The sequence below is a fragment of the Pan troglodytes genome, chromosome 7 (genome assembly GCF_028858775.2).
Source record: "Pan troglodytes isolate AG18354 chromosome 7, NHGRI_mPanTro3-v2.0_pri, whole genome shotgun sequence".
In the NCBI taxonomy this organism is placed as follows: Eukaryota; Metazoa; Chordata; class Mammalia; order Primates; family Hominidae; genus Pan; species Pan troglodytes.
This window is the reverse complement of record NC_072405.2, coordinates 62,299,354-62,317,756: the sequence shown is the minus strand read 5'-3', so window position 1 is coordinate 62,317,756 and position 18,403 is coordinate 62,299,354. Positions and strand designations below refer to the sequence as shown.

General features: G+C 41.3%; 2 protein-coding genes across 5 annotated transcripts in view; one reads left to right on the top strand and one right to left on the bottom strand.

Moving 5' to 3' along the window:
* The window catches only part of ATP6V1H (ATPase H+ transporting V1 subunit H), a 116,761-nt gene extending 111,413 nt beyond the window's left edge, over positions 1-5,348 (top strand). For all 4 annotated transcript variants that reach the window (XM_016959475.3, XM_016959478.4, XM_016959477.3 and 1 more), the window contains one exon: positions 4,988-5,348. In XM_016959475.3, coding sequence (XP_016814964.1) covers positions 4,988-5,048 — 61 coding nt within the window. In that variant the 3' untranslated portion in view covers positions 5,049-5,348. The remainder of the gene's footprint in view (positions 1-4,987) is intronic.
* Positions 5,349-8,124: 2,776 nt separating this feature from the next.
* LOC100615619 (neuronal regeneration-related protein-like) lies at positions 8,125-8,447 on the bottom strand. Its single transcript, XM_054656459.2, has one exon. It carries the CDS (start codon positions 8,335-8,337, stop codon positions 8,125-8,127), a length of 213 nt encoding a protein of 70 aa, XP_054512434.1. The 5' UTR covers positions 8,338-8,447.
* Between the last annotated feature and the right edge of the window lie 9,956 nt (positions 8,448-18,403).

Below are 18,403 nucleotides of genomic sequence, written 5' to 3'. Positions count from 1 at the left end.
GTTTTCCAAAACAGGATAGGTAAAGATTAAGAAACGTAATTATGACTCTGTTGTAGTTTTAATGATCGTTATGACAAACCCACAGAAGTAGGCTATAGAATTCCAAGAACATTATGATTTTAATTATGAAAAATTTGCACACTAAAGGAAGACTAGAGAAAACAGTACAAAAATGCTGCTAACAGTGGGTTTTCTACTTGGCTTTGTGGACAGGCAAGGCCAAAAAAGGAAAATAAAAGAGACTTAGTAGTTTTCATTGATTAATATATTTGTCAGTAGAAAATCACTTTTTTCCTATCACTAAGTTACACAGCTGAAGTTACCATGTGTCAAGTTATATAGGTAAAGTTAGCATGTTGAAACACTATTATAGTCAGTGTCTTCAATTATAGTTTTAAAGAAACATTTGTAATGTTTGAGTCTTTAAGCAACTAAATACACTGTGAAGGTAAGGCATTTGATTAGAATGGGTAATGGTCTTCCTGTTGTTTGAAGAGTTACTATAGCTAAGTAAGTGCTTCCTGGTGCCCTAGCTCCTAGCAGAATAGAAGCTAGATAGTCAGTCACCTTCAGAATGCCCCTGTCAAGCCTCAGGCACCTTGTGCCTTGTGGGAAGTGGAAGTCAGTTTTTCAGTGTTTCTTCATCAGATGTAAACTCTTTTGCAGCAGTATGATCTCTTTTGTGAGCCGTTTATGTACTTGGGTTTTTAAAAAGGGGAGTAGGTTTTCAGACTGCCCTTTTTTCAGTTTCAGAGATGTTGAGATCCCAGGAGATTTCAGGTGTGGATGAAGTTAAAGAGAAGAAAAATATTGCACCTCACAAATTTTGCATCTTAGGTAGCAGAAGCAAAGATTTAATGTCACATTCCTATAGATTGCTTGTATAAGTCAGGCACCTTTTGACTGAATTATAAGTTGAAATTTTATTGTATTGATCTTCATGTATTGAGGATGACTCAATACCCAGATTAATTCACAAAAGATCTCCTTGCATCCTTTGTTCTAGATATATTATTATCCCCTGAGGTAAAATCTATACTAGTTTTTCCTTTTGCCTGACAGTAGTGTAATTTTAACCTGAAGAAATTTTTCACACCCACTTGTTGTTTTCTAATTTATGAAAAAGGAAGTGTCTGCCTTCTGCACCTTTCTGAGCTCTTACTGGAAGCCAGGCAGCCCTGGAATAGAATAGGACCGGAGCCCTGAGTAGGCGCTTTGCTCACTTAGCTCTTGGGCAAGTTAATGAAGTTTTCTGAGGCCCTGTTTCCTCTTTTGTAAAAGGGAGAAGATATTAATAATACCCAGCTTACAGGGTGCTCTAAAATGAGAGGGGAGAATGTGTGGGCATACCTGTGATAAAGCTTCCATGGTGGCTCGGAACGCGGTCCAGATGGCAACAGCCATCCTGAGTTCCCAGCTTCAGGCCCTCGATGCCAGGACCCCCTGTGCCTGGCACAGAGGATTCAGAGGGAGGCTTGTGTCCCCCAGTCTTGGGAATGTTTTCATTGACTACATAATGTCATTCAACATTCAGGGGAGCAAGCTATAGTATTTTATAAGCTGGCCAGGTGCAGTGATCCTAGCACTTTGGGAGGCCAAGGCAGGCAGATCACGAGGTCAGGAGTTCGAGACCAGCCTGGCCAACATGGCAGAACCCCATCTCTACTAAAAATACAAAAATTAGCCAGGCGTGGTGGTGCGTGCCTGTAATCCCAGCTACTCGGGGGGCCAAGGCAGGAGAATCACTTGAACCTGGGAGGTGGAGATTGCAGTGAGCTGAGATCACACCATTGCACTCCAGCCTGGGCAATAAAGTGAGACTCAGTCTCTAAAAAAATAAAAATAGAATAAAATACATAAAAGCCAAGTTCAAAGGAGTGGATTTTCCCCAAAGTTTGTATAGGTTAGGTGTTTTTAGTACCCTTTTCAGTGGAGCCACAGTTCAGTTCCTCCTGGTATGTTAGAAAGCCATCTAACACCCCACATGCCATAACAAACAACAATTTCAAGAAAGCTTGAGGAGGAAATTGTATTCTTCTTTCCATGAATCCTGTCTGGGCTCTTCTCTTGCTGGGCTTTTGGCATTTTGACCTACAATACTCAAACCAGGCTCACAAAGTTCCACCTGGGGCCCCTGATGTGCAGGTTCTTAGTTGGACCCTTTTTCATCTATATGAGTCCTTGTTCTTCCCCCAAATCCAAATTACATGAACTGTCAACTAGGCAGAAGAAAGGAGGTGCTGATTTTTCTATGTGTCACATACTTAGGTCAGGAAGAAGTAGATGCCTCCGGGCTACCTTGTATGTACGAATAAACAAGAGTGAGCCTGGCCGGGTATGGTGGCTCACGCCTGTAACCCCAGCACTTTAGGGGCTGAGGCAGGCATATCGCTAAAGCCCAGGAGTTAGCATCCAGCCTGGACAACATGACGAAACCCTGTCTCTACAAAATATACAAAAATTAGCCAGGCATGGTGGTGAGCACCTGTAGTTCCAGCTTCTCAAGAGGCTGGGGTGGGAGGATGGCTTGAACCCAGGAGGTCAAGGCTGCAGTGAGCTGTGACTGCACCACTGCACTCCAGCCTGGGCAATGGAGCAAAACCCTGTCTCAAAAAAAAAAAAAAAAATTGTGTAGGAGAGGATGTTACCTGTAATTTATATCTTTGACCAGGAAGAAAAAAATGAATGGAAGATGGTGCGGTGGAAGCCGTGGCTGCATGTGTCTTTACGTTCTCTGCTGGAACAGCGCACCTGTGCTGGGTTTTACTGTCCTACTTTGGCCCCACTTCAAGAGTGTTTCTTTTGTGAAGAAATCAATTATCTTCACCACTTGTTGTCTGCTAAGTATTAGTGAAGTCTGATATGGGGAATGAACTACCCTCAGGCCTCTGGAAGGGATGGAGCAGGTGGGAGCCTGTCTGTGACCAGACGCACAGGACCCTTTGTGATAACTTAACCAGTTCCCTGCCTGAGCTCCTGGAGGCTTTCCCATAGATTCTTACTAGTCATTTTTGGAAACTTACATTTAGAAGTTGGTCCTTGACATCGGTGCTTTAGGGAGAGAACCATGTCTTACTGTCATTGGAGAGTGGCACAGTGTCTTTGAGTACACTTTTAAAATGTTTTCTAAGGCTCCACACTAAAGAGTCTAAAATTGAAATATTTGAAGACCTCCTTAAAATGAAGCATATCTAACTTCAGGCTTGATTTCTCACATATATGTAGGAAAAATATATTTATAAGTTCTGGAAATTTGCCATAAATATTATTACCTCCACCACCAAGAAAACAAATCTGTGTGACCACAAATGCTCCCAAGTTGCAGGCATTCCCAGAGGAGCAGCATTGATAGTGACTGTAAACTCTTGTTTTTCCTGTCTAACAAAGATGATAGGATGGCTTCCCTTTCAGCCTTTGCGTGAACTTAACTTCTGGTTGGAAATAAGATCCCATTGTCTAAATTATGTCAGCGTAGTTCCTGGTAGCACAAGAATATTAAACACTTTAATGTGACATCCAAAATTAATGAGTCAGTTATAAGAACTTTCCTTGAAGGATGGAAAAGATCATAACCCATTTTCATGTCCTGGGATGCTTCATTCAGTCTCATGGTATTAAAAAATGAACAGCCTTTGGATTGGGGGGAGTGGTGCGTGACACTTTACATGCTCTGGGCCACCAGTGCCTCCTCCCTGCTGCTCTGCCACTGCGTGACATTTCCTTCTCATCCTCATTCCCAGTGCTTCTGTCTTTCCTGTCTTAAAATCTTTGCTGCTTTGGCCTAGGCGGCAGTAGCAGGGGGAGAGCAGCTCAGGTGAAATGCTTGCCCTCTTCTGGACCACTGTGGAGAGAGGCGGAGTCATTTACCTGTGTACATCGGTGGCCCCCAAAGGTGGTTTCTTGGCGATGCTCACACAGTTAATAGGCGATAGGCAAGAGACGATGGCATTGACAGTGTACCTGATGCTTGCAGCCCAGCCAGGGCCTCCATACCCAGTGCCTCCTAGAGCCCCCATGGGAATACCCAGGAGGTTATGGAGCTGGAATGTAAACCCACGTCTCTATTCCAAAACTCATGCTTTTTTATAAGAGGAAAACTTTTAAATAGTTTTTTCTTAAAAAGCCTCTTTTTCTTCTTCCTAATTGGTTCTAAAACAAAAGTTTGGGCAAGTGCCTCAAAGGAAAATAGGGACAAGATTGTTTTCTGTCCTGGAATTCACAGTGGTGTCTGTGTGTACTTTAGAGCTAAGTATGCACATACTGTGGGCACATGCTTATTTTCTGAATGAGAGTGCTCTAAAAGGATTGGGGACCACTGCTCTGAGCCCCATTGCCCCATCTGTGGAGTGAATGCTGCTACTCAGCTCCTGGGATTGTTCTGTGGTTCTGGGCTGACCGTCTCTGTGTGGGCTTTAGACTGTGCTGGTGCAGAGTGAGTGCCCCAGACCAGTAGCTCCTGATGGTGTGGGGACTCCCAATGCTACTTTTGGTGATTTATTTTCACGTACTCTTGTGTCATCCCAGGGTGAAGATACACATATTCTCTAATAGCAGGACATTTGTTTTTCGTTTATGAGGTCATTCAGAATCGTAATTGAGGTGATGTTGAACTTCTTAGATTGCAGAAGTGGCAGTAGCAGTAAACAAGACCTTTATCTGAACAGGAAAGTAGTCTTTCCCCAGGAAGTAATTACATTTCCTTGTAATCACCTGTTTGTGTAATCGTAATAACTTTACAAGTTATTCATAAAAATACGAGAATGACTAGTTTGTCTTTGTCATAACTTGTTTGTGTATGATACATGAAGTAGAATTCATACAGCACAAGTACTTTTGAAATTTGGAAAAGTTTAATTTTCTAGGACTTTTAAGTTATTTTTGGATGTTAAAGTAAGTATATATGACAGTGCATAATGTGTTTCAATTTTGGAAGTGATTCTTTGCTATTGAAATTCTCATTCTCCTTACTTCATTCTTTTTTTTTTAGGGAATACCTTGGCAAGCAGCTCCAATCCGAGCAGCCCCAGACTGCTGCCGCCCGAAGCTAAGCCTGCCTCTGGCCTTCCCCTCCGCCTCAATGCAGAACCAGTAGTGGGAGCACTGTGTTTAGAGTTAAGAGTGAACACTGTTTGATTTTACTTGGAATTTCCTCTGTTATATAGCTTTTCCCAATGCTAATTTCCAAACAACAACAACAACAACAAAATAACATGTTTGCCTGTTAAGTTGTATAAAAGTAGGTGATTCTGTATTTAAAGAAAATATTATTGTTACATATACTGCTTGCAATCTCTGTATTTATTGTTCTCTGGAAATAAATATAGTTATTAAAGGATTCTCACTCCAAACATGGCCTCTCTCTTTACTTGGACTTTGAACAAAAGTCAACTGTTGTCTCTTTTCAAACCAAATTGGGAGAATTGTTGCAAAGTAGTGAATGGCAAATAAATGTTTTAAAATCTATCAATCTATCGATCTCTATCAATCTATGTCTCTATGCAGCTCTCTGTTCATCTATATATCATCTGTGTATCTACACACACAGACATGCAGCTATTAGTAGTAGCACAGCTTTAAAATCTTAGTTTTTAACATGATACTGTGGTTCAAAAGATTTGCTTTTGGAGTTCAGTGAGAAGTTTTAGCGTTAGATTTATTTTCAGTACTTTTATCCTTGGTTTTTAGTGCCTTAAGTTTGTTTTGTCTTAATACATTTTGGTTTAAGCACTGCCAATATATATTTTATTCTCTCCCCTTTTGTTTCTAGAACCACATCCCTTTAGCAGTACATACATGGCATGCAGGCCTCCTCTGAGGCTTTTGTTTTTGAACCACGTCAGCTAATCTCTCTGAGTCTCATTTTTCATTCATTTTCATGTTTTTTCACTTTTTATTCCTAGCAGTTCTATGAATGTTGAGTAGATATGCTAAAGCTAATAAAACATTTATTCTAGTAAGTTTTTTCTCCTATAGAAAGCCACTCGTAGAATCCATCTCCTGTTTAAGAATCGAAGATTGTTTCATTTTCAACATAGAAATCCTATGGAAGAAATTAGTTAAAATGATGCATAAATTAGTCAATGGGTTCATATGGCTTGAATGATTTTCCTTAAAGGGGTTCATGTTTGCCAGAATAGAGGTAGTGTGATCAAACCAATTGTTTCTTTTACTAAAAGTTTAAAAATTGCTTATGTGTAGTTTACTTTTAGAAACATGGAAAATCATTAAATAGAACGTTTCTCATAGTAATTACAGATACTACATTAGCAGAAGATCAGTTTTCATGTTAATATATTAATGGTCTGTAAAATTTTTAGGATTTTAAGGCACTCAATTTCTAGAAGTCCTAGTAACCAGAGACACGGCCATCTTCGGAATTTCATAAGAATACATGGATTGTTTGGTGTCATAGTTTCTGATTTTAGTTTCATTTTGCACAGCCCTATAGTTCTAAAGTAGAAATCAGTGACAATTGTTCTTGCAGAAAGTATTAGTGCTTTAGTTCCTAAGAAGTGCTTTTGTACATGGGAAGCAACACTCCCATGTAATCATGCTTTAATTTTTTTTTTTTTTTTTTACCTTACAGCTTGCATATTTATTGAACAAATACTACTAAAATAGCTAAAATACATTGGGTACTTGTCATGAGTGCGTCAGTAAAGATCACACTGTTACAAAAGCCTGCATTTTCAGCAGTATACAACTGCAACTCTACATAAATGCCACAGATGCAGAATACTGTTTTCTTGCTCTATTTACACAGCTGGTACACCTATTCTAACAAAGGAGGGAGAGGAGTAATGCACAAGAAACTCAGGCCAATGGGGGAGCAAGAAGAAAACAAAGAAGTGCAGTGCATGCATCATCGGTGTTTAACAGAAGCGAAACAGTTCAGAAGAAGGCCTGCCCTGTCAAAAGAAGAGCTAAAAGACAGTTATATAAAAATTAAGGTGGGCTTTCAGACTGGCTAACACAACATTCCATGAGTAGACGGTAATTTATTTTTGTTTATCCATTTCGTTGAGAGCAAGGACAAAAATGTAAATCTACACCTTGCTTATCAAAATTGCCAAAAAAGAATGCTCTGCCTTTTAAAAAAGTATCATGATTTTGTAGACATTGTTTTCCAATTTAATATTTGGAAAAAGTGTCATTTTCATATTCCTACTCAGATGCCAGTGTTTTGGGTTTTTTTCAGGGGGAATTTATTTAAAAAGGTTTTGCTCTTTTTTTCCACAAATACCCTTTCAAACAGAAAGAACCCAGAGAGACACCTCAAAATGCCTGTAAAATTATTGCTTTTCTTTCTCTTAAGTCAGGCAGGCGAGGCAACGGAAAGGAAGAGATTTGCTAAGTAAATTACAGTTTTGTGATTGCTCCCGCTACCGTGACTGCATGTCAGTGGGTGCCAGCCAACGAGACAATCGTCTCTCACACACTGGTAGCATTCACTCAACCTACAACACTGAGGAAGAAAGCCACACTGAAGACACAAGGAAAACAAGTCAATCCAGTCTAGAGAACAACATTCAGGGAAACAGAGTACCAACACCTTCTTAGAACATGGAAATAAAAAATAACTCCATCAGAGCTACCTCGCCAAGGAGCATGTTGAAAGTCCAAAATAGCACCATTCATCAGTGTCTCAGGTCCTGTGGCAGCATCTCGGTCAGTTACCACAAGGAAACAATGAGTTTCAAACTACTTCTATACATCAAAAGAGTACATGGATAAAATACAGAGATATACAGACAATTGATGAACATAAACTAGGTTTGTTACATCTAAATGAAAAAAAAGGGGGGGACTCAGGAGTGGACCAGTTGTGTGAGCACGGTGGGAGTTTGAGTTGTGGAAGACGTTGTAGCGAACCAGGCCTGAAGGCCCACCTGTAAGGGTTGTAAACGTGGATTCACGGTGTGAAATTCTGAACATTTTCACTTGAGTCAGAATGATTAAAAACTGGTTTGATGATACCTATTTGTCCACTGTAAATTCTCTAAAGCAAGGCTCAGAGTCACATAGTTTCTTCTCATACTTGATGATTTACACAGAAAAAAATCCCATATATAATACCATGACCTCATCAATACCCATACACCATGTGTAATACAAATGGAGGTGTTAGGATTTTAAAAAGTAGAGGTAACTGATTCTTGAGGAGCGGACTTCACTGCTGCCCAGTGGAGTCAGGGCGGCAGCGTTTGTCTCATTGTTCTTCTTGCGGTTCACTTCCTTTGGGACAGGAAGTCTTCCCTTAGGAAACCTTCCCTCCGTGTCCTTGTTTGGAAATGGTTCTTGACTGACCCAGACAAAGAGTTCTGGGTAATAAACCATTTTGAGAATCTTAGTCTTGGGCTTCTATTCTCCCTGTTTTCAGTCCAGAGAGACCAACAGACAAAAGCCCCGCTCCCTGTTCACTCTCTCCTCTCTACACTTGGCAGGAATCGGCGAGCGGCCAACAGGCGCGCGCGCCCGGACACCCCGCACCCGCGCCCCGGGCGCCCCGCTCGCCGCGCCGCCCCAACTGCACCGCGCGGCGCCCCGGGGAGACAAAGCGGACCTGCAGCTCTGCGCCCCGGCCAATCATGCTTTAATTATTATCTCGTATATTAAAATTAATTCCCTCGAGGTACGTTTTTTCCACCTTAAACCTTTACACCCAACTTACAGAGCATACAACAATCATGAAAGGAGTCACTTTCATTTTTCCTTTGCTTATCAATGTTTTTGATTAACATTCAATGCTTAAACCCTCCTTAAACTATAATACCACCTACATGTTCAATTAAACTGCAGACACCTAATGGAGCAGACTTATAATATGACAAACCAAATCTTAGAAATTGCTTATGAGTCAAATACAGGTAACTCGACCTAGGGATACAGGTGGTAAAAATACTGTTAAGCATTTTTAAGCATCTTTAAATCAGCCTAAACAAAGAGCCCAGTTATTACAAAATGTGTTATTACACCTGTGTAAACACAATTTACACAATGTGATCAGTATAGGATTATTGAGTTTCATTTTCTCTGTACTTATTTTGACATTTTCCTTGGTTTCATAAGTCCTCATCTAAGCAAGACCAGGACCGGGCATTTCAGGCCAGCCACGGTTAATGGAGTAAAACTGCTATGGATCACAGAACTGAGGTGACACTTTGTGGCGACCGTGTGAGGCTTTCAGAGGGGCTAAACAACAAACCTTGAGACTGGCAGTCTTAGGACCTGGGTGTGACAATGCAGATGCTGGTGGGGTACATTTCTTTTTGTGGTCAGTCTCCACCCGCGCCCGCTTTTTTTTTTTTTTTTTTTTTTTTTTGTCAGTTGAGTTAAAAGTCCATGCTCTTCGACTGGGTTTGAATCCGTCACCTACGTGTCTCTTTTTTGCAAGCCGGTATATGAGGGAGCTTTCTAAGTTGTTGGATATTGCTCATCTCAGTGACATATAAAACCCTGAGTTAAGTATCGTATGCCTTCTCCAATAGGAGGCGATTTCTCCCCTTTCTGTCTTAAAATCCTATTGTGTCTCATTGACCCTCTGTTCTCAATTTGTCAGGAATAATGTCACTAAAAATACACTGGGAAAAAAAACGATGTAGAGTTGAGGTATTGTTTTATTGGGTTTTTTTTGTTGACGGCATAATAGGTTATACAAAGTTTACCAGAAACCAAACTAAATAAACCAATTGCTAAAATATCCAGTCTCAGCAGGTATACATAGTACCTTTTAAAAAGAAAACTTGATTTTTAGATTTTGAGAAGCATACAGACATTCTCATAAAAGGGAGAATAAAATTATATCTTGCTTTCTTAGAAAACTCTTATTTTGGGTCTTGTTGACTTTAATTCTTATTTTGGGTCTTGTTGACTCTAATTTTTAAAAAGATGCATGTTTTAAAAAGATGCACCTCCTGTTCGCAGGTGAAGCTCATTCCCACACGTCATTCCTAGCCAGGCACAAATATTAAATTTACAGAATGTCTCCAGTTAAATTTTTTTTCTACTTTCTATTTAGCCGCATCAGAGTAATTGGTGTTAATTTTCATATAATTAAAATTTAAATAATTTCTAACCTCTAGCTCTTAAATCTTGGAAAGCACAGATCCAAATTTTGATGCATTTGATTTATCTGAAAATTAAAAGTTCTCTGTTCTCATTCTTTGCCTTTGAAAATGAGAATATTTTAGACTAAATTTTGAAACCACTCAAAGTTGGTAGGTGGCAAAGTTACTTCCCAACTACGAACCTTGTGATGAAATCTCTTTTTGGTTTGAAATTTCTCTCTTGTTTTGCTGTACAAAATGTTCTGTTCTGGTTAAGAGATGTGCCTTTAACTTTGTGAACAAATTTCCAATGAAAAAGTCAGTTGGAAAGAAGAAGGAGCTATAAATAATTTTAAATTCCTTCAACATTGTATGCAAATCTGACACGAGTTCCCTTCTCTTTTAGTTCTTAGAGTGTTGATTACTCTTCCAAAAATAGGATAAAAGTGGAAGAAACACTTCCGTGATTGAAGGAATACTAGTCTGAGATGCTTTTATCTTTCAGTACTATGTAGACCTGTGTCTTTTTCCCTTTGCAAAGGAAGAAAAAATATATCCAGGAAGTTGGTTGAAAGAACCAATCTACAAAGAACACCAAATAATAATGTTTGTAACATGTAGAAATAAAATATTTGAAACAATAGCACAAAGGTTGCATGGTGAGGCAACGAACTTCTGCTCTTGTTAAGACAGCAGATTACATTAGATAGGAAGTGATATAACAGGAATATGAAGTAGACTGTGATAAGGATATGTATTTAATTCCCTAGAGCAATCACTGAAATGATAAACAAACTGAAATTGCAAGGTATAGCTAGCTAAAGAGCCATTGATGGAGATAAAATTGAATACAAAGAATACTTGATTAACCCAAAAGAGTGCAGGAGAAGAACATGGGAGAGAGAAGACACACAGAAAATGAGTAGCAAGGAGGCTGGGCATGGTGGCTCACGCCTGTAATCCCAGCACTGTGGGAGGCTGAGATGGGTGGATCACCTGAGGTCAGGAGTTCGAGACCAGCCTGGCCAATGTGGTGAAACCCTGTCTCTACTAAAAATACAAAAATTAGCCGAGCGAGGTGGCATGTGCCTGTAATTCCAGCTACTTGGGAGGCTAAGGCATGAGAATCGCTTGAACCCAGGAGGCGGAGGTTGCAGTGAGCCAAGATCGCGCCACTGCACTCCAGCCTAGGCAACAGAACAAGACTCAGTCTCAAAAAAAAAAAAAAAAAAAAAAAAAGAAAAGACAAAAAGTAAGTAGCAACAAAGTAGACTTTAAGCCCACCAATAACAATAGCTACAGTAACTGGTAACTGGCAAGGATCCAGGACTCCTGCCCTTAGGCATCCAGAATTGTAAGTGTTTCAGCATGGCCACCTCCAGGAAACTCATTATTTCTAGGTCTCAGATTTGTGGAGAGGACGTTTTCTGGCGTGCTACGTGGCTTATTTCTGTCACCACTCCCAAACACCCAGCTCTTCACAGGCTGCTAATAGAGTGGAAAAAGCAGAAACCTGTTATCATTTGTTCACCAACTCTCCTGCTATCAAAATTTTCCTGAGAGTATTTGCTGTCATCTTGTTTTCTTTGTCCTCACGGGCTTATTCCTTTTGTTTTTCTTTTGTTTGTTCCACCCAACCTTTTTTTAAAAATCCCTTCTAGCCTTTCAAGTGGGGTTGCCGAGGAAGCAGAAATGAGTATGTGTGTTTAGTTCATCATGATTAAACTGAAATCCCAAAGGATTTTTTGTTGTTTTTGTTGTTTTTGAGATGGAATTTCGCTCTTGCCACTCAGGCTGGAGTGCAGTGGCACGATCTCGGCTCACTGCAACCTCCACCTTCCAGATTCAAGTGATTGTCCTGCCTCAGCCTTCTGAGTAGCTGGGATTACAAGTGCCTGCCACCACGCCCAGCTAATTTTTGTATTTTTAGTAGAGATGGGGTTTTGCCATGTTGGCTAGGCTGGTCTCAAACTCCTGACCTCAGGTGATCCACACACCTCAGCCTTCCAAAGTGCTGGGATTACAGGCGTGAGCCACCGGGCCCAGCCTCTAAGGTGGTATTTTTAATCATTGTTGATGTATAAGGTCCATATTAGAATAAGCATAGATTAAATTTGGGAATAAGAGGGGCAGATGTACCAGAGTATATGGACTCGCAGTTGAAAAGATTATAAAGGCCATTCATTCCAACAATGCTTAGCATCTGCAGTTGTGAGAATTAAAATTAGTGTGAGTTGAGGATTACAAACAATTTGTAACCATTATATGTAGTTTAATATGATAATTTCATGTAGCAGGTGAATATCCTGCTTCTACTTGATTGATGCCAGCAACAGGCAACCTGTCCAGTTAGAATGTTTCTCATTTTGAACCAGCATCACTTTCTGGTAATTTTCAATATTTGAGCCAAATCCTACCTTTGGAATATAGAACAAGGTTAAATTTAACAGTCTACTTTTAAAAATGTTTATTCTAAAACCATAATTGTTTATTTTTGTCATGTAAAATATTTCTATTTCAATGCTAAATATTTTAGGTCACATTTTAGGTTAAGGATGCATATTTAATTATCTACAGCAACCATTAAACAATAAACTGCAATTACAAGGTATAGCTAAAGAGCCATTAGTGGAGATAAAACTGAATATGCCTTATTTTGGCATAAGGAGGTGAGGCAAATGTGTGTCATGTGATGTCAATCAGACCGTGTGGCTGTGACCCGCCTCCTGAAGTGTTTGGAGAAATGATCACACAAGTGAGGTTTTGAGTTGGCTGGTTGCTGCAAAACGATCATACAACACAACGTCTGTGTGTGCTGGACTTGACCCTCTGAGGGCCAGCCCTCTGGGGGGCAGCCATGCCCTTCACTGCCCTTGAAGGAGTGGGCTTGGCTGGGCTTTGTGTGGCGCTGTCACCCAGGTTGCTCTGTGACCCTCCGTGCCAGCACTGCTGGCTGGATCCTGACCCACAGGGATCAAACAGGGCATGACCCACAGGCAGGGCCTGACCCACAGGCAGCAAACAGGAGATGCTGACTGTCGTCTCGGGTGGCCTGCTGAAAGATACACACGGAGTGCATTTTGTATGGAGTTAATTCCCACTGGCAGAGGAGAAGGTGCTGCAGTGAAGCTTGCATGATGAAAGAAGAGACAAGCTTGTCTGGGAAAAACATTTTTGGTATTTGTAAATGGAAGGGTCGGGCCAGTTATGAAGGAGAGTGAACTATGCAAGGTCAGAGTAGAAAGAGTTCCAAATCCTTTCTGGCCATCCAGGTAGGTTTATTCCCTTGTCAATCCACCCTTCTTTCTACAGGCCCATCTGCCCGTCCATCTGTCCATTCACTCATCCTTCCCCTGCATCATCTTATCATAGTTCTGTTTTATTGCTACTGAGACCTCAGTGCTTCAGAGACATTTCAGTGATTGTGAAGATGAACTTGTTGGTCTCCAGTCTTCTTAGGCTGATTAAAAGGTGGACTTTCTGACCTAACTCCTGAATACAGTGCTTTATCCCAGTGAGTGTCCAGTCAGCCTTGCCTGGTTGAACTGACTTCCAGGTCCCTCTCTCCAGGAGCCCTCCCCACCTGAGACAGAAACCCTGGCCTCCCAGAGCCTGCCACCCTGCCCAGAGGTGACTGAGCCTCAGTGGACTCTCTTCCAGGGACTTGCAGTTGGGATCTATTCAGAGATATAAGTCTCTGTGCTGTAATACAGTGGTCCCCAACCTTTTTGGCACCAGGGACTGGTTTTGTGGAAGACAATTTTTCCATGAACTGGCCAGGAGGGGGATGGTTTGGGATGATTCAAGCACATTACGTTTCTTGTACACTTTATTTCCATTGTTTTTACCTCGTAATACATAATGAAATAATTACACAACTCACCATAATGTAGAATCAGTGGGAGCCCTGAGCTTGTTTTCCTGAAACTAGATGGTCTCATCTGGGGGTGATGGGAGACAGTGACAGATCATCAGGCATTAGATTCTCATAAGGAGCATGCAACCTGCATCCCTCACATACAGTTCACAATAGGGTTTGCGCTCCTGTGAGAATCTAATGCTGCCACTGAGCTGAGAGGAGGTGAGGCTCAGGCAGTAATGTGAGCAATGGGAAGTGCTTGTAAATACAGATGAAGCTTTGCTCACTCACTGCTCACCTCCTGCAGTGCAACATGGTTCCTAACAGGCCACGGTCCGTGGTTGGGGCGGGGGTGGGGACCCCTGGTGTAATAGACTCAGGTGCTGTGGGTGCCCATATTGACTTTGATACAATGTCATTCCTTATTTTGATGTAATTTCACACATGCAGAAAAGTAGCAAGAAGAGTAAGAAGAGCACCCGTGTGCCTCTACTTGGGCCCATGCTGGCTTTATTGCTGATGTTTTATGATAACTTGTAAGATCTGGTAGGCCCATCTCTGATAACTTTTTTCCCCTTAACACTTTTTAGAATTTTTATTTTTTGTCGGTTCCTTTTTCTAGATGAGATTTGAATTATTTTTTCAGGTCTTAAAACATTCCATTGAGATTTTGATGTGATTTATTTTAATCTGTACATTAATTTGGGAAGATTTTTATAGTACCAACTTTTCCCATCCAAAAAAATTGAATGTGTCTCCATTTAGTCAATGTGTCTGAAGTTATTGGAGTTTCAACATATAAATTCCATGAATTCTTGTTAAAGTGATTTCTACTTGTATTTTAATTTTTTTGTCATTGTGAAAGGAGTTTTCAATATATTTTCTAACCACTATTGCTAGCATATAGGAACATTATTTATAATTATATGTAAATAGTTATCCTGTATCTAGTCATTTTTCCATATTATTATTAACTTTAACAGTTTTTAGTCTTTTTTTTTCTGGGTATAAAATTACATATTCTATAAGTAATGACAGTCTCATTTCCTTTCCAATAGGAATGCAATTCACTTCTGTTTTATGTTAGTAACAGAGAGATCTAGGCTCAGTAAGCTCTGCCTCATACTGTGATTTCGATATTATCAGATTTGTTTAGACTTCAGCTTCATTGACTGTAAAATAGAAAAATGACAGTACCTATGTCATAGAGTTGTGAAGTTTAAGGAACACTCTGTACATAAATAACAAGCACTTGAAATGTTCCTTATTAGTTATCGTATTGGTCTGAATTCACAGGACATTGCTGCTTAGTGGGGCATCTTTTGTGGGGTTTAATTTTAAAGGTGATGCCCATGGTGTTTCACTGTTATGCAAGATACAACTGTCGGTCTGAGATATTTATGTGAAGGAGGGATACAGCTGCTCCTGGTCTACTTTGAGTTGAGTTTTCTCCCCATCAGTGATAGATGTTGAATTATCTCCATGCCCTTGTGGCATCTATTGAAATAATTCTGTAGACGTTCATATTTGACTTATCGATGTAATCTCCTAAGGTGACCTCCAAATTAATCTATGAGTTTCCTAATACTAAGATACCTTTACAATTGTTGAATACATTATATTTGCTCATGGAAAATTATTATTATAATATACAAATAAATTCTGTTCATATTTTCAAATCCTTAATCTATGATTAGTTTATTGTCAATGCCTCTCAGCTTTGGCCACTTGCCCATTTATTTTATTTTATGTTTTACTCTTTTGAGACATGGTCTTGCTCTGCTGCCAAGGCTGGAGTGCAGTGGCACAATCATAGCTCACCACAGTTTCAAACTCCTGGGCTCATGCAATCCTCCTGCCTCAGCTTTCTGAGTAGCTAGGATGACAGGTGTGTACCACCATGCCTGGCTAATTTTTAAAAATTTTGTTGTAGAAATAGGGTCTTGCTGTATTGCCCAGGCTAGTCTCAAACTCCTGGCCTCAAGCTATCCTCCTTCCACAGCCTCCCAAAGCACTGGGGTTACAGGCGTGAATCACTGCACCTGGCCAATCTGCATTGTACTTAATAACTATAACTTTTATGTCCTTATCCAAGTAGTTGATTAAAATACCAGACCATGAACATATAAATAGATGAAGGGAACACAAACATTCAGGTTAGAACTTCAATTCTATGATTCATCTCACTTTTTATTGTACAATTCATTATTGGTAAGGCTATAGTAAACAGAATCGGAATTTTGGGTTTGTTATAACAGCTTTGGCCTGCAGAGTATTTAGTGTTGAGTGATGAGGTCTAGTCCTCTAAGTCTTACAAAAGTGTATCCTTTAAGATACTTTTGGTTGCAAGCAGTAGGAAACTTGACTGAAAATAACTTAAAGACAATACCTGAGTCCCCTACAAGAAGCCCAGGTATGTCAGTCTCTGGACTCTCAACTGGGCCCACAGCCCTGTGACTGCGTGCTGCAGCCAACTCCCCTCTGGCCCAGACACCAGGTTTCAGCCTCTCTCCATGTCTTTTATCTACAGGTCCCTACAGGAAACCACTTGCTTCTCATGGGTGGAAAGCAGTGCGCAGTCAATGGCAGGGCAGTGAGGTTAAATAGGAAGGCCTTGCACACTTTTACAGTTGGTGGGTTAGTCTGTTTTGTGTTACCATCAACTAATATCTGAGGCTGGGTAATTTATAAAGAGAAGAGTTTTGTCTGACTCTGAGTTCTGCAGTCTGTACAGGCAAATTCTGCAGGCACCAGCATCATCTTGGCTTTTGGTGAGGCCTCAGGAAGCTTTTACTCTTGGTGGAAGGCAAACAGGGAGCAGGTGTGTCACATGGCAAGAGAGAGAGGAGGAGGTGTCAGACTCCTTTTAACAATCAGCCCTCGTGGTAACTAATAGAGCAAGAACTCACTTATTACCAAGAGGACAGCACCATCCCATTCCTGAGGGACCCATCGCCCCCCCGACCCAGACACCTTCCACTGGGCCCACCTCTAACACTGGGGATCACATTTCAACGTGAGATTTGAGGGGGACACACATTCAAACCATATCAGTCGGGATCTGGTCAAGCACCACCTTCCTCTGAAGCAGGTGGAGGAGCAGAGGTGTCTGAACGTAGCAGGGTTCCACCGGCAAAGAAGCCCAAGGCAGCAGAGCTGGATCCAGAAGCCCCTCTGACTCTGGGGTTGCGCAGAGGGCAACCTCCCAGAGACCTTGGAGGACTGGAAGGAACCGGAGCCTCTGTCAGGGTTCTGCATGAGGCCTGGATTGGGATGTACACCATTGCCAGTGTAAGAAAAGCACCAAAACAATCCCTACTTAAAGGGAATGCCATTGTGCTCTCCAGCCCTTCTCCAGCAAGCCTATGTTGGCAGCAAGTCAGATGAAATCGCTATTCTGTAGAGATGCTTATTATCATTCAGTACATGCTGTATTCATCTCGGGCAAGAAATCCCATGGGATTTTCAGTGTGAGTCTGCCTGTTTGGCTCTGTTGGGCTCCCCTAAAGTACCTCCTCGGTTTCTCTGTCGGGGTGGCTTGTTGGGGAGCCAGGGGTTAGGAGAGTGATGTGTGGGTGTCCAGGAGGAAGGTGCTCTGGAAGGAGAGCCCTGCAATGGGCATGGGTCCAGCACATCAGCTCACCCTGAAGATGACTGCACCTGCCCTGGGCCTTGGAAGACTGAGTCCCTTTGTGAGCACAGTCCGAAGCTGATGCTGGTGCCCTAGAAGCAGATTCCATAGGCCCTGCCTGCTTTTCCTAAGCCTGTCACAAACAGGCGGCCCCAAGAAGGGTGCTCCTTGAATGCCCCTGCTGGGCGGGGGCTGCGTGTCTCCAGGCTGGAGGCTTTGTTTTTTAAAATGCTAGTCTGAACTTTTGAAGTCTTTTACAAAGTGCACTTAAATGAGGAAAATCGGTTCCCAGGTTTCTGGGAAGCAACTCAGTGGTACATTTCAGGCTAGAGGAATATAACCCATCAATGTTAAACGTTTCACTGGACTAGGCTCTTAACATTCTTTTCTGCAAAGAGGACACATACTGTCCTTGGCAGGTGTGACTCCAGTGGCTTTCTCAAGGACAATCCCCCCATCACTGGCCTGGATTCCATTCTGGAATGCTCATTTCGCACCATTGTGAGCACAGCATGGGGAAAGAGGGGACACCAGATGGAGGCAAATATTATTAGAGATAAAGAGAGAGATAGACCCTGGTACAATAATATCTGGAGACTTCAACACCCCACTTTCAGCATTAGACAGATTGCAAATACAGAAATTTGACAAAGAAGCATCAGCTTCTTAATATGCAATATTAGGTCCTTTTGGTCTATAGTGCAGATGAAAAAACATCAGATGCTGTTTCTTCTTCTGCACTATAGACCAGATGGACCTAATAGATATTTACAGAACATTTCATCCAATAACTGCAGAATACACATTCTTCTCCTGAGCATATGGACCATTCTCAATGACAGACCACATGTCAGGCCACAAAACAAG